Consider the following 14,984-nt stretch of genomic DNA (forward strand, 5'->3'; position numbering starts at 1 on the left):
TTCCCAGCTGACTCTGCTCTGCTGCTCCTTGATGCCGGCTTCTCTCCCCACAGCAGTCGGGCAGCAGGAGGCAGAGCGGGGAGAAAGCCTATACTGCCCGTTGTCTCCTCACTCTGCAGACTAGGTGGGTGCCAGTGGTACGCAGAATCACTGTGGGCAAGGTACCATTGGCACACGCCTAGGTATGGCCCTGCTTAAATGTGCTCTTACCAATGACATCACATCTACCACTATTAGGTTAATTATTATTATTATCCTTTATTTATATGGCGCCACAAGGGATTCGCAGTGCCCACTTACAGAGTTCATAAACGAATAAACAAAACAGTGGTTTATAAATGTAGGATGGTCCTTGGTGGATTAAATGCGGTGGAACTTCTAGTCTTAAATTAACCATGTACTAACCTTTGGCTATTGTAGATGTGTCCTCTTGTACATCTTGGAATGGATGCTGGGTAAGGAAGGCTTGAGCAGACTCAAGTACTGAGTATATGTATGGGCCTCGTGATTTCACCTCTTCCATAAACAGCTGTGTTTAGGAAAAGATAATTAAACAATGTTGAAAGGTATATAAAAAGGTTAGCTAAGATGGCCAACATGGACTATACAGAAGGTTCAGTGCCTGCCATCATCAATGCTTTATGCATGATTCAGTGGCATAACAATAGCCCCAAAGATCTCGAGGTGGCATGGAGGTGCTGGATAATTGTGGGCACTGCGGGTCTGTGGGGGCTATTGCTGCAAAACTTTTGGAACCAGCAAATCTACCTGTGTGGTCGGGGCTCCTGCTCTTATTAAAAATGTTCCGCACAAATGCTCAATGCCTCACTGCAGACAGTTATTGTGGATCCTAGGGGGGGGGGGGGGATGCAACGAGCAGGTAAAATGGACTGCCTGAACTATTCTGTGCCGAGTTTTTAGTTACGCTAGTGGTGGAACTGCGGGAGACAACTGGAGTCAGCTGCTGCCAGGTTTTTCATCTTTAGGGGGCACTTCTCCAAAATCTCCCGCTGCCTACCCATTCATCCTGCAGTTTTAAATGTTTTTATTAGTGGACAGAGTCTGCAAACCCCCATAGTGAGCGCCTTCAGCAAATTTTTCATTATTGTTGTTTGATTGACAGGGGGATGGCGGATGACATCAGCGCCCTCCCCCCATCAGAGGAAAAATCATTTGGTGGTGAGTAACCTTACCAACGAATGATTTTTCCTCTGTGCAGGCGCATCTGTACGCCTATGTATCCGCTCGCAGGGGGGTTTCAATCAGTGGGGTGGGCGTGCGTTCGACAGGGAGCCATTTACCTGCTCACTAGGCAGCAAATATAGCAGGTCTGAATTGGGCTCTATGTTGCAATTCAGGGGGAACTGTCATCATTGCTAATTTTGCACTGTTGGTGCTACACAATTCAATTATCTGAACGATCCCCAAACATTAATTGTGTAATTTAAATGTTTCCTCTATGTTTTCCCACGCCATTTGTATAGAGTTTAAAAAAAAGAAAAAATTAAGTTCCTAAAATACACTGTACTATAGCTATATTGTGCCATTTAATGGGATTACAGTTAAAACAGTGCTCTTGGGATAGATCCAATGTATACTTAATGAATATTCATTTAATCAAACAATGAATCAAATAATTTCCCTGTAAATACCAGTCAGTATTAAAAACCGGATACACACGATATAACCCAGCTGTGACTTGAAAGAGACATTCCTTTGAATTATCCAGGCTTAGTACAACTTACTTTATTATAACGGGTATGGATCATTAAGTGACCAGCATTATGTTCGACAAGCATTAGGTTGACACCATTCGGGCATCACAGACGGTGTAATGGTTAGTATTAGTGCCTCACAGCACTGAGGTCATGGGTTTGATACCCACCATGGCCCTAACTGTGCAGAGTTTGTATATTCTCCCCGTGCTTGCGTGGGTTTCTTCCGGGTACTCCGGTTTCCTCCCACAATCCGAAACTATACAGGTAGGTTAATTGGCTCCCAACAATTTAACCCTAGAATAAACGCGTGTGTGTACATGTGGTAGGGAATGATTGTAAGCTCCACTGGGGCAGGGACTGATGGGAATGTTCAACTATACTCTGTAAAGTGCTGCAGAATATGTGTGCGCTATATAAGAAACGGTTAATAATATAAATATTTAGGTTGACATGAGTTAAGGTCGACATGTAGGAAGGTCGACACGGGTAATGTCGACAGTCGGCATGGGTAAGGTCAACATTGAAAAAGTCGATTTTTTTTTTTTTACTGGAATGTCAACTCGCTGCTCTCGCCATGCTTCTAGCACGGTGCCTTGCTACGTTCGGCCCACTATTTTGTTCTCCCACCACGCACTAGTGGATGGTAGAGCATGAAATACTGCCTGTCTAGTGGCGTAACTACTGTAAGGCAGCCCCAGCAGCCGCTTGGGGGAGCAAGCAGCAGCAGGGTCTGTGTGGGCGCCGGCACCCGCTCGACGCACTGACATGCTGCTGCCTGCCGCTGCCCACTGACTGAGCACTGGAGGCGAGTCAGCCGCAGCGCGGGTGCGGCCATGGCAGAGATGTCAAATTCCCCCACTGATTCAATTGACTGTACACAGAGCTGTCTATTGGCTACTGTGTACAGGATGGGCGGGCGGATGGGCGTGCTAGGGCGGCTTGGGATATATCAGAGCCAAGGGAAGCAGCAGTGTCTGCTGGTCTCTCTTACTCTATCCTGCTTCAGCTTCTCCGTTATGAGTGTGACACACTGGGGAAACATGCCGGAGAGGAGCCTGGAGGGGGGCACAAACTTTTTGGCAGGGGGGAGCAAGATTTATAGTTACGCCACTGTGCCTGTCGGCACATTTTGGCTCAAGAAACAGTAAAAAAAAAAACATGTCGACCTAATGACCCTGTCAACCTTACCCATGTCAACCTAATGACCCTGTCGACCTAACCCGTGTCGACCTTAAGTCATGTTGACCTAATGCTGTCGACCATCATGCTGGTGACCCAATGACTGTATCCCATTATAACAGTTCTTCTCACAATTGATATTAACGGTAAAAAAATAATATCAGTTGTGAGAAGTTATAATAAATTGTACTAAGCCTGGATAATACTCTTTCAAGCCACAGCTGGGTTATATAATTACTGATGAATGAAATCTATATCTAACATTTGTGCAAACTATCCTCAGAGTCAGTTCTACATCACCTGTGGGACATTTAAATATTATATTTGCGTTTTGTATTCTGTTTTTAACACCAGCCGGCATATAATGTGAATATTAATTAAATATACATTGTATCTATCTCAAGAGCACTGGTTTAATGGTATTGTCTGTTTGCTTAGTATTCTAAGGGTTGAGTATCTCTTATAAGACAGCGGCATATTGGGACTGACAAGCAGATCTGCGCTCAGTCACTTTTTTCTGGATTAAATGGCATTGTCTACATTTTATCTTGAATGACACAAAGAATGAGGTGTTGATTTTTGTAATTTTCTTAATTTTTCAATTAGCACATATAGGTATGTAATCTTTATTAGGACTAAAGTTGCCTGTAAAGACTCACTAGATGTTTATCCTTGGCTTGTTGAACCATGGAGAGATCACCTCGTAGGGGAAGTTGAGCTGACAACTCTTCATCCTTTTGTCCTAGCCAATCAATGATTTCTTGAAGTGGTGGCTGCAGCTTCAGAGTAGGATCGGAGAATGCTTCCAAGCGAGCCCTGAGGTGATATTAGGGAAAATCATAGCATAGAGAATGAGTATGGTAGGACAATAAGAAGTAAAGAGCAAAAGAGAGCAAGTATAAATAGAGCCAAAAACAAAACAAATCCTAATGACATGTTGATAAGTATACTATACCAGATGATTAACAGTAGTCAACAGTGCCACTATTGCCAAGCAAGTTTGATCCAAAAGCATATAATGTAGGGCCTACAAAATATTTTATGACGTTTTCATTAAAGATGAATTAAGCAATTTGGTAAAGTTTGTAACCCAATAAACCTAACGATTTGTTCCTGATGAAACCGTTCACAAACTGATTTTGAATATTTGTTTAGAAAGAGAAGACTTAGAGAATCTATTATACAGCCTCCAATATCATGAACTTCTTCCTTTCCTCCTGCTACTGCCAATTCCATTATATAATTATAGGGATAAGTGCTGTAAAAGGTTTAGAATGTGTATATTGAATTCAACATTTGTTCAAATAAAACAAAGGAAGGCAAAACCACAAAGCTCTGTCCAATGTGCCATAAAAGGTGAAATGAGTTACAATTAATTGCCCTGGCATTGATGGCCTCCCACTGGACATGTATGCAATGCTGTGGGATCTCATTGGCCTGGACCTTCAAAAGCTGTATAAGGAGAAATTATATTGTGTTCCCTCTTGCTACCCGAGATACTAATAAAAAATACTGTATACCATGACCATCAAAAAATTGGGTACTTGTTTCCTAGCTCGGCGCCCACGATATTCAGTCGTATGGCATTGTATTCAATTTAAAATTGTATACCATTGTATATGGCATACAATGGCATACAATGCAATGCGATGTGATTTTAAATTGTATAAGCACCCTAATAGTTTTTTTCAATGTTAAATGGCCCCCCTATATGATTTTTAATTGTATAAGCACCTTAATAGGTGCTTACAATGTTAAATGCACCCCCATGCCACCGCCACTATCAACGCCAACCCGAAGCGTGGCGAGCTCCGCGAGGGGACTCGCATTACTTCACATGTATTCCGCGTGCGCTCGCCACGCTTTGGGTTGGCATTGATAGTATGTTGATAGTACGGGTGGCGTGGGGGTGCTTTTAACATTGTAAGCACCTATTACGGTGCTTATACAATTATTTATCTTATAGGGGGCACATTTAACATTGAAAACACCCATTAGGGTGCTTATACAATTTAAAATCGTATACCATTGTATATGCCATACAATGGCATACAATTTCGATGGTATACAATTTAAAATTGTATAACATCGGCTAAAATCCAATGGAGTCCATACATGAGACCAACTTTTTTCCATCCAACTAGTTGGTCAGATGGAATAAAAATCTGATAATTTTGTTTCCAAAATCTGGAAATGGAAAAAAATGTTACAAGGTAATGTAGTTGTGCTGTTGCTCAGACAAGGTACTGTAGTTGTGCTGTTGCTCATACAAGGTAGTGTAGTTGTACTATCGCTCACACAAGGTACTGTAGTTGTACTGTCGCTCAGACAAGGTACTGTAGTTGTACTGTCGCTCACACAAGGTACTGTAGATGTACTGTCGCTCACACAAGGTACTGTAGTTGTACTGTCGCTCACACAAGGTACTGTAGATGTACTGTCGCTCACACAAGGTAATGTAGTTGTACTGTCGCTCATACAAGGTAGTGTAGTTGTACTATCGCTCAGACAAGGTACTGTAGATGTACTGTCGCTCACACAAGGTAATGTAGTTGTACTGTCGCTCATACAAGGTAGTGTAGTTGTACTGTCGCTCAGACAAGGTACTGTCATAGGCGTGCGCACAGGGGGTGCCGGGGGTGCCCAGGCACCTCCTAATGACCCAGGCACCAGCCCGCCCCCCCCCTTCTCCCCGCACGATTGTAGCACCCACTTTTGAGCAGCAGTGACAGTGCTGAGTGCTGACCAGTTCTGTGACCGCGTATTGTAGTCCCTAGACCACAGGGCTGACTGCTGGAGTGCGCCTGCACTATTTTTGTTATTTAACATGTAAATGCAGCAGCACCGCGGATCCCATTAGCGGCCGCCACCTTTGAAAAGAAAACCTGTTACCGCGATTTCCGGCATATAGGAGGAGAAGGGGAAGGTAATTAAGCAGAGGCTGCTGCAGCAGAGCACTAGCGCTTCAATTAGGCACCAGCCGCCCGTCCACATGTCCCTCAGCCCTCCCCAGTCGTCGTCCCCCTGCCGAGCCAGCAGTGCCTCCGAGTCCCTGTGAGCAGCAGTAGCATCCCAGCCAGCATGAGCAATAAGTAACCCCCCCACCAATGGTAAGATGCGCTTTAATGTGGGCAGTGGGGGTGTCATACTCGTAGTAGTGGCTGTCTGGGGGAGGGGGTTATATGTATGTATGACAAAGGCTACATATATATATATATATATATGTGTGTGTGTGTATATATACTGTGTATATATATATGTGTGTATATATACTGGGTGCCATATATATATATATATATATATATATATATATATATATAGCCAGGCACACCCTGACCGCACTGTTTGTATGCCATTTCTTAGCGGTACATCCTTGTTGAACTCAATGCAGTCAGGCTGCTAGAAGCATATGAGATGCCATGTATGCACTCTCACCTGAATGACCAGGAAAGGGTTAATTGATGGTGGTGGGTGGGTGATGGGCATTATGGTGTGTGGCATTTTTTTTAATGTTCATTACTGTGCTTGACATTAGTGTAATGGGCATTACAGTGTGTGGCATTATGTGTAATGAGCGTTATAGTGTACATTTTTGCAGTGCGCCTATGGTGTGCACTGTCCCTATTTCTGGTGTGTGTGTGTGTGTGTCTGTGTGGGGGGGATGATTCATTCTGAAGTGCACATACAAAAATAAGTTACCGTCTATTTAATTTGCATTGGTGCCCAATAGGCATTGATAGAGACGCCCAGTAGGCTGTGATGGACACGCCCAGTAGGTGGTTATAGACACGCCCAGTAGGTGTGATAGACACGCCCATCCAGTGGTGCACCCCCTAAAAAAATGGGCTGCGCACGCCTATGGGTACTGTAGTTGTACTGTCGCTCACACAAGGTACTGTAGATGTACTGTCGCTCACACAAGGTAATGTAGTTGTACTGTCGCTCATACAATTTAGTGTAGTTGTACTATCGCTCAGACAAGGTACTGTAGTTGTACTATCGCTCACACAAGGTACTGTAGATGTACTGTCGGTCAAACAAGGTACTGTAATTTTACTGTCACTCAGACAACATACTGTAGTTGAATCTGTTGTATTTAAACAATTTTACTTAATGTTTTTGTCCCTTTTCCTTGGTTTGTGATCAAAGTGCCAATTGTTCTTTACTCCAATACAGTACCAGATTTTCAGGCCAACTAACTAGTTGGATGGCTAGATAAAAGGTGGTCTAGCGTATGGCCAGCATTAGACATGGATGTTAAGTAGTAGCAACCACAAAATATAAAAGGTTACATACACACTGATACATACACTCCCAACACCACAATAGCAACCTACTGTAATTCCTAAGAACAAAATCCAGCTCTTATTATTCGCCATTATGACTCTTTTCTCCTGCTATGTATGTTTTAAATGCCAGACAAAAAGGCCAGTCTGCCCTTTACAAACAAGAAGCCATTTGTGCCAGCGCATTTATCTTCACCCCACATTATTTTATGTACTAAGCAAGCAGACAAGAAGGTCATCAAGTTGGAAGATAACATAGGTCCCCAGAGTGCTGTAAGCAAATATCTCAACTTAACAATGACAGAAACAAGGGCAAAGTAATTAACTACTGTATATACAAATGACAGTCTTGTTTTACTTTTAAAACATATTGCATATGTAAGGTGGAAGATGATGTATTCCCAAAGGTGGTAGAGCAGGAATGTGCTTATTTTCCTAGCACTGTAACCCAATGGTAATCTAGTACTGACTCTTGTGTTCTTAGCCCAGAAGATGTCCTTCTATGGCGATATCCAGGGTTTTGGAACAATAGTATATGATAATGTAGAATCTGGAGTTAAAAATATAATACCATTTACCGTATATACTCGAGTATAAGTCGACCCGAATATAAGCCGAGGCACCTAATTTTACAACAAAAAACAGGAAAAACTTATTGACTCAAGTGGGACCCTCACTCGAGTATAAGCCGAGGGGGGCTTTTTCAGCATAAAAAATGTTTTGAAAAAGTAGGCTTATACTCGAGTATATATGGTACTTGTTTGCAGTATTAGACACTGCAACCAATAGTTATGTGATGACTGTTCAAAAGAAATGTGCACTGTATGTTGTGGGTGTACATGAATTTTCCAGATTTACCTTGGGAACCAGTACTGACAAACTTTTTGATTCTCAAACTTTTGACTGTCATCATAATGCTTGTGTTGCCTTAATGACCCTGTCTATCTCGACCATGTCGACCTTTTGAGGGTGTCGACCTAAGGCCAATGTATATCGACCTTCCTGTTGTCGATCTAGTGACCGTATCCTGATGATTTGCTGCATTAGATATTGCTACATTTAGGCTATATAAGAAATCAATTGGCGATATATAAGGCATATATAAGGCAAACTAATTGCTCGTGGAATCAGAATTTAGGTATACACATTATACATACAGATTACCATGATTACTTTACCATACAGTAGTAATACCCCAAGGGTTAATATCTACGGTATAAAGAAAATGCCAATTAATTAGGAACTGTCAAAATATAATGTTATTTAAATATTAATAGTATTAATAAATGTGTGCTATTTACACAGTTATCATGTAAAAACTACTATATCTGTTCCTATAAATTCCGAATAAAGAATTGTAGTATACTAGACACTTATCTGAAAGCTAGATCATCATCTAGAAAAAAACTTTAGCTGACAGTAAACGATTGCAGCAAGTCAGTTGAAGTTCTCCAAGTGATGGGCCTGTAACAGATAGCAGACTGCCTGTCACATACACATATATATATAAACTAGGTGATTCATCGCGCCCTACGGGCGCTCTTCACACCGTCGTCAGGGGCTGCGCCCCCTTAATTTGTGAATGTTTGTATATGAGAAAGATGGTTAGAATTGTATGAAAGATGGCCTGTATTGCAACTTGAGTTATAGGTGAAATGTGTTAAATAGAGAGCATATGATTTGGAAGGGGGTTTGTATTGTTTTGTTTAATTAAAAAGCGGTTACAGAGTAAGATGTACATTGATAGTGTGGATGGTACAGTGACATTTGTGGGTGTGGGGGGGGGCTGTGTGTGCATGTTGTTTAGGTGTGTGTGTGTGTGTGTGTGTGTGTGTGCAATAGTATAGTAGGGTGTTTTTGAGTCAGCGGCTCCCCACTGGCGGAGGTCTTGACACAGGAAAACAGGAGGCTGGGTGGTGATAGGGGTGTGTGGACATAAGGGGGACTAAAGAGGAGGGTGGGAGATACTGTGCAGCTTCTGCCAGTGGGTGAGGGTCCAGTGTGGCAGTACAGGAGTACAGGATGGTGGCCCTGAGTCAGTGTCTCCTCCTACTGGGTGGGAGTTAGGGTACATGAGAGCAGGAGGCTGGGCTATGAGGCATGATAGGGGCATGTGGGCAAAACAGCGTCAGCGACTCCCCAGTGGTGGAAGTTACGGTTCAGGAGAGCAGGAAGCTGGGTAGTGATAGGGGTGTGTGAGTATACGGGGGACTAAAGAGGGGCTTAGGGGTGCCGTGAATTGTGGGAGGGGTGCGCGGGGGGTGCCGTGAATCAAGGGAGGGAGGGGGCGCAGGTGTCCGCGGATCGCGGGAGAGGGCGGGGGTCCGCAAAGCGTGGGAGGGGGCGTGAATTGCGGGAGGGGGGGTTGCGAATTGCGGGAGGGGGGTGTGTGCGGGGGGTGACGTGAATCGTGGGAGGGGGCGTGAATCGTGGGGGGAGGGTGCGCGGGGGGTCCGTGAATTGCGGGAGGGGGGGGGGCATGGGGCGCGATAAATCACCTAGTTGGTTATATATTCTTGTAGAAGGATGGTAGGATGTTGCTGTCATTCAGAATGCATTTACATAAACAGTAATAGTAGCAGTAAAAGATCTGACTTAAAACACCTACAGTAAAACAGAACAGGTGTTATATATTATAAAAAGAATTGGTTGATGATGTGTAGGTTGACGTGCACATAATTGTCACTGTAAAAAAATTGCTACAAGAAAAAATCAACACAGAAAGGTCAACACATGTAAATGTTGACATAAGTGTGGCACTTCATTGGTGTCCATGTCGACACATGAGAATGAATATGAAAACATTCAAAAAAGAAAAATAGATCTTCAAAAACTCATGTCAACCTTTTTCATTGTCGACCATAGCCGTGTCAGTGTTTTGCATGTGCTATTTAATCCTGGGGTTGCCGTGAATCGCGAGCGGGGGTGGGGGGGAGGAGGTGAGGTGTGTCCGCGAATCACGGGAGGAGGGGTCGTGGGTGGATGCCGTGAATTGCGGGAGGGGGGGTCGCGGGGGGGTGTTGGTGCCGCGAATCGTGGGGGGGGGGACGCGGGGGGTTGCAGTGAATCGTGGGAGGGTGGGTCGCAGGGGCGGGGGGGTTGCCGCAATGACAGGGGGGGGGAATCGCGGTAGGGGGGGGTCGCGGGGGTGGGGGGTACCGCAAGGAAGGGGGGGCCTAGGGGGTTGGCACAAATCGTGGGAGGGGGGGTCGCGGGGTGCCACGAATCGCAGGAGGGGATGTGTCACGGGGTGGGGCCGCAAATCGCGGGAGTCGCCGCGAATTGGGGGGGTGTGCTGTGAATCGCGGGAGGGGGGTTGCCGGGGGGTGCCGCGAATCGCCACAAGATAAAATCAACACAGAAAGGACAACACATGTAAAAGTTGACATAAGTGTGGCACTTCATTGGTGTCCATGTCGACACATGAGAATGAATATGAAAACATTCAAAAAAGAAAAATAGATCTTCAAAAACTCATGTCAACCTTTTTCATTGTCGACCATAGCCGTGTCAGTGTTTTGCATGTGCTATTTAATCCTGGGGTTGCCGTGAATCGCGAGCGGGGGTGGGGGGGAGGAGGTGAGGTGTGTCCGCGAATCACGGGAGGAGGGGTCGTGGGTGGATGCCGTGAATTGCGGGAGGGGGGGTCGCGGGGGGGTGTTGGTGCCGCGAATCGTGGGGGGGGGACGCGGGGGGTTGCAGTGAATCGTGGGAGGGTGGGTCGCAGGGGCGGGGGGGTTGCCGCAATGACAGGGGGGGGGAATCGCGGTAGGGGGGGGTCGCGGGGGTGGGGGGTACCGCAAGGAAGGGGGGGCCTAGGGGGTTGGCACAAATCGTGGGAGGGGGGGTCGCGGGGTGCCACGAATCGCAGGAGGGGATGTGTCACGGGGTGGGGCCGCAAATCGCGGGAGTCGCCGCGAATTGGGGGGGTGTGCTGTGAATCGCGGGAGGGGGGTTGCCGGGGGGTGCCGCGAATCGCCACAAGAAAAAATCAACACAGAAAGGTCAACACATGTAAATGTTGACATAAGTGTGGCACTTCATTGGTGTCCATGTCGACACATGAGAATGAATATGAAAACATTGAAAAAGTGAAAAATAAATCTTCAAAAACTCATGTCAACCTTTTTCATTGTCGACCATAGCCATGTCAGTGTTTTGCATGTGCCATTTAATCCTGGGGTTGCCGTGAATGGGGGGGGGGGGGGGGGAGGGACACATTGCTCTGTTTCTGGACTTTCTTAATTTATGGATTACCATCACCTGTGCTTAAACACCTTTCTTATCAATTACCCTGTTTAAAACAGGTGATGACAATCATAAATTAAGATGGAAGTCCACAAACAGAGCATTCTGTCCCTCCTGGAGAGGGTCATGTTGGGAGGTATGGAGGTGTGGGGCGCTCACCTGTTGTGTCTGGTGAGTAGCTGTGTCTTTGCTGTGTAACATGGAGAGGCAGACCCTGGCAGTCTGGCACTGTGGGCTCACTGGGCTGGTTCTCTGTCGTGTGAGTCAGTCATGTGAGTCAGAGGCTCCACCCAGCGTTACAGCTTCAGGCACACTTTGAGTGACAGATGTAGCCAAATATATAAGAGATGCTTTGACTGCCCCCTTTTTGTAGGAAATGGTCCCCAATGCTCCTAGATTTGACATGATATCAACATTGCCAGAATAGTAACTTTGTGAATGTTGACAGTATACGTTTTCAGTTTATTGTAGCCCTAATCCTACCCACGGCATAATCCAATCAACAAAGAAATACATGCAGTGCTGATACACACTCCATAATATAAAGCTCTGCGATCTCATATAGAGCAATAAATTGAGGTTCTTGAAATATATTTCCCTGATCTTATAAAGATGAAGCTCATCCCATCTTTGCAGGGGCTGGCGTTTCTAATGCCAACCCCCGCCATCCCGCCAGGGGGCGTGCGCGCACGAGTCACTCGCACGCCCCCTGGCAATGGAGCCTGCCTCCGGTCCCCGTCGCCTCCCCCACCATCGCTGCAGGTACCCCTCGCCGCCTTGAGTGCCCCCCTAACCCTGCCCATCTCCCTGAAGCGGAGACGGGCAGGTATACGCAGCGTCCACGCCAAGAGACTGGGACGCACGTGCGTGTGAGACGTAGGTGCTTCCCAGTTCAGTGTAGCCTCTGTCCACCGGTGCTCGCCAGCGGGAAGGGTCTGGCGAGACCCGGCCAAGGATGGCAGGGGCTACATCTGTACATGAGCATATTCACAGGTTATTGCTGTTTAATCAAAGCCTAATGTTGTGAATAGAGAATGGTATGGTTATTGCAAAGCCATCAAGCCCTGGACTAAGGTACAATAAACTGCAAGAATGTATCACGGGATAATTGTAATGAACTTACAGAAATCGTTAGTTTAGATAATGACAAAGTAAAAAAAACCTTGAAGGAGTAAATTTACTTAAGCTAGTAAAATTGAAAAGCGGTAGAGTGGCCCATAGCAACTAATTAAAATCTAGCTATCATTTTTCTATTTAATACTAGAAAATAATAGCCTACCTTAATTGTTTTCTTCCTGGGAGAAGCCCAGAGAGTAGATGCAGGTAGGCGGTGCCAGGGGCAGGACTAAGCTATATGCATCAGTCTCGCTTAACAGTAAAATGTAATGATTGGAACATATTGGCATAGAGAGTAGGAAAAGATGCTAGAATCTCATTAGTTGCTATGAGCAATACCACAATTTTACATTTTAGAGGCTTTAGTAAATCTGCCTCTAAAACTCAAATAACTAGACTAGTTTAGGGGAAAATGCATATACAAAATATTTATTTCCTTAATAATCCTAATAGAGTGAGTGGAATGAAGTAGCAGGGGTGAGTTATTTGCTGGTGTATAGATTATTGATGCAAGTGCGGTTTAAACAACTATTCAACAATTCAAAACTATTCAACTGTACTATACTTCACCTTCTGATCAATACAAAGATATGCAACATATGAATGATGTTTGTTATCTATGTATTATTCAGTAAAGCCAAGCGATGGCAGCAGTGGTGTAACTAGATACATGTGGGCCCCGTAGCAAAAGTTTGGAAGGGCCCCTATTTATCACCTAATGCTGAAAAATCTATATAGCACATGTAACTTTAACAGGCAAAACGGGACCCTCTCAGCTCTGGGCCCCATAGCAGCTGCACCCTCTGCACCTATGGTAGTTACGCCCTTGGATGGCAGATATATGGTTAAAGAGCATACAGCGATGTGTTTTCTTTTTCTCTCCCTTGGCACAGGGAAACAGAGCTTAGCTCCACCCTGAGCTGTACTGCTAAGTCCAACCCCCGGCAGTGACTTGCCTGCCACCTGCTATTCATCAAAGCGTGGATGGCCATGAGTTGGTGCCAAACATTGACGGTTCCCCACCTATGACTTCATGGCATCAATGTTAATCATCAATGTTAATCACTGCACATATGTTTTCACTGCTCATGCTTCAAATTCCATTACCCTAGTCCAGGGGTGGCCAACCGGTCAGAGGTAAAGAGCCGAAAAATATCGGTAGTCAAGCTAAAGAGCCGACATCAAAAAGGGGCATAGTCTATTTTGACCCCTTGGGTGGGTGTGATACAAATATGCCCCCAATAGTGCCAGATACACATATGCCCCCCACGGTGCCAGGTATGCCCCCACAGTGCCAAAAAGCTGGTATGCCCCCACAGTGCCACAAACTGCTATGCCTCCACAGTGCCACAAACTGCTATGCCCCCACAGTGCCACAAACTGCTATGCCCCCACAGTGCCACAAACTGCTATGCCCCCACAGTGCCACAAACTGCTATGCCCCTACAGTGCCACAAACTGCTATGCCCCCACAGTGCCACAAACTGCTATGCCCCCACAGTGCCACAAACTGCTATGCCCCCACAGTGCAAATTTCCCAGCAGCAGCACTCACCGTTGTTGCTGCTGCTGCCAGGCGGGGAGAGGACGGCCCAGTCACAAGGATGCACAGTAAGGGGTAGGAGAGATGCGCGATGCGTGCTCTCCTCCCCTCAGAAGGAGAAGGGATTCAGGGAACCGGCAGCAGGGGGTCTGGGACAGACGGTGGGCGGCGGGCAGCAGTGGGAGCAGGAGCCGCACTTTACAAGGGGGAGAGCCGCATGAGGCTCAAGAGCCACAGGTTGGCCACCACTGCCCTAGTCACTAACAGGAAGGATGCATTTGGTGACAAACAGGAAGGAAGTGACCATTTGGTCATAGTGGAGAAAATGAAGAAATGTCCTTGCCATTTCGGGCATGTATGGCGTCACAGTACATGCAGCCATTATGTGTGATCATAAGGTTACTTAGATGGCCCATTATTAAATCATCTGCAATCATGCTGTATCTTGCTTGTGTAAACCTGCAAATTGCTGTGCATGGCTTGTCAATGACTATCGAAAATGATGCTGATTTGCAGCAAATCCATATGCAAACTGCTCACCATCGAAGGATCGGGGTTATTTTGTTTGATTTGCTGTGGGTGAACATGCACATGCGCATAAATGTGCATGCGCATTAAAACAACATTGGTGCCAGTGCGAATGCAGCCCTGCTTAATGGACATTATGTTGTGTTGCTTAACATGTAATGGGCATTATGGTGTAAACAATCCGCATCTCTGATAGGATGTGCTACATTTGCCCAAATCTACAATGCTCTATTTGAAGGGGTATTATTTCAAATAGCCGGGACCTGCAGTGCTCTGAATACAGCCGGGCAGCCTCCCGCTCTCTGCCCAGGTGTCAATGGCTGTCACTTCTGCCTGGCGGCGGCTGTCCCCCAGTTACCAGGAGCAT

General features: G+C 45.7%; 1 protein-coding gene across 1 annotated transcript in view; it reads right to left on the reverse strand.

The window, feature by feature from the left end:
- The window catches only part of DRP2 (dystrophin related protein 2), a 113,641-nt gene that overhangs the window by 55,264 nt on the left and 43,393 nt on the right, over positions 1-14,984 (reverse strand). Inside the window, exons 4-5 of the mRNA XM_083159037.1 lie at positions 3,557-3,713; positions 406-529 (exon numbers count right to left, since the gene is read on the reverse strand). Coding sequence (XP_083015163.1) covers positions 406-529; positions 3,557-3,713 — 281 coding nt within the window. The remainder of the gene's footprint in view (positions 1-405; positions 530-3,556; positions 3,714-14,984) is intronic.

This window comes from Crinia signifera, chromosome 9 (assembly GCF_055691185.1).
Source record: "Crinia signifera chromosome 9, ASM5569118v1, whole genome shotgun sequence".
Lineage (NCBI taxonomy): Eukaryota > Metazoa > Chordata > Amphibia > Anura > Myobatrachidae > Crinia > Crinia signifera.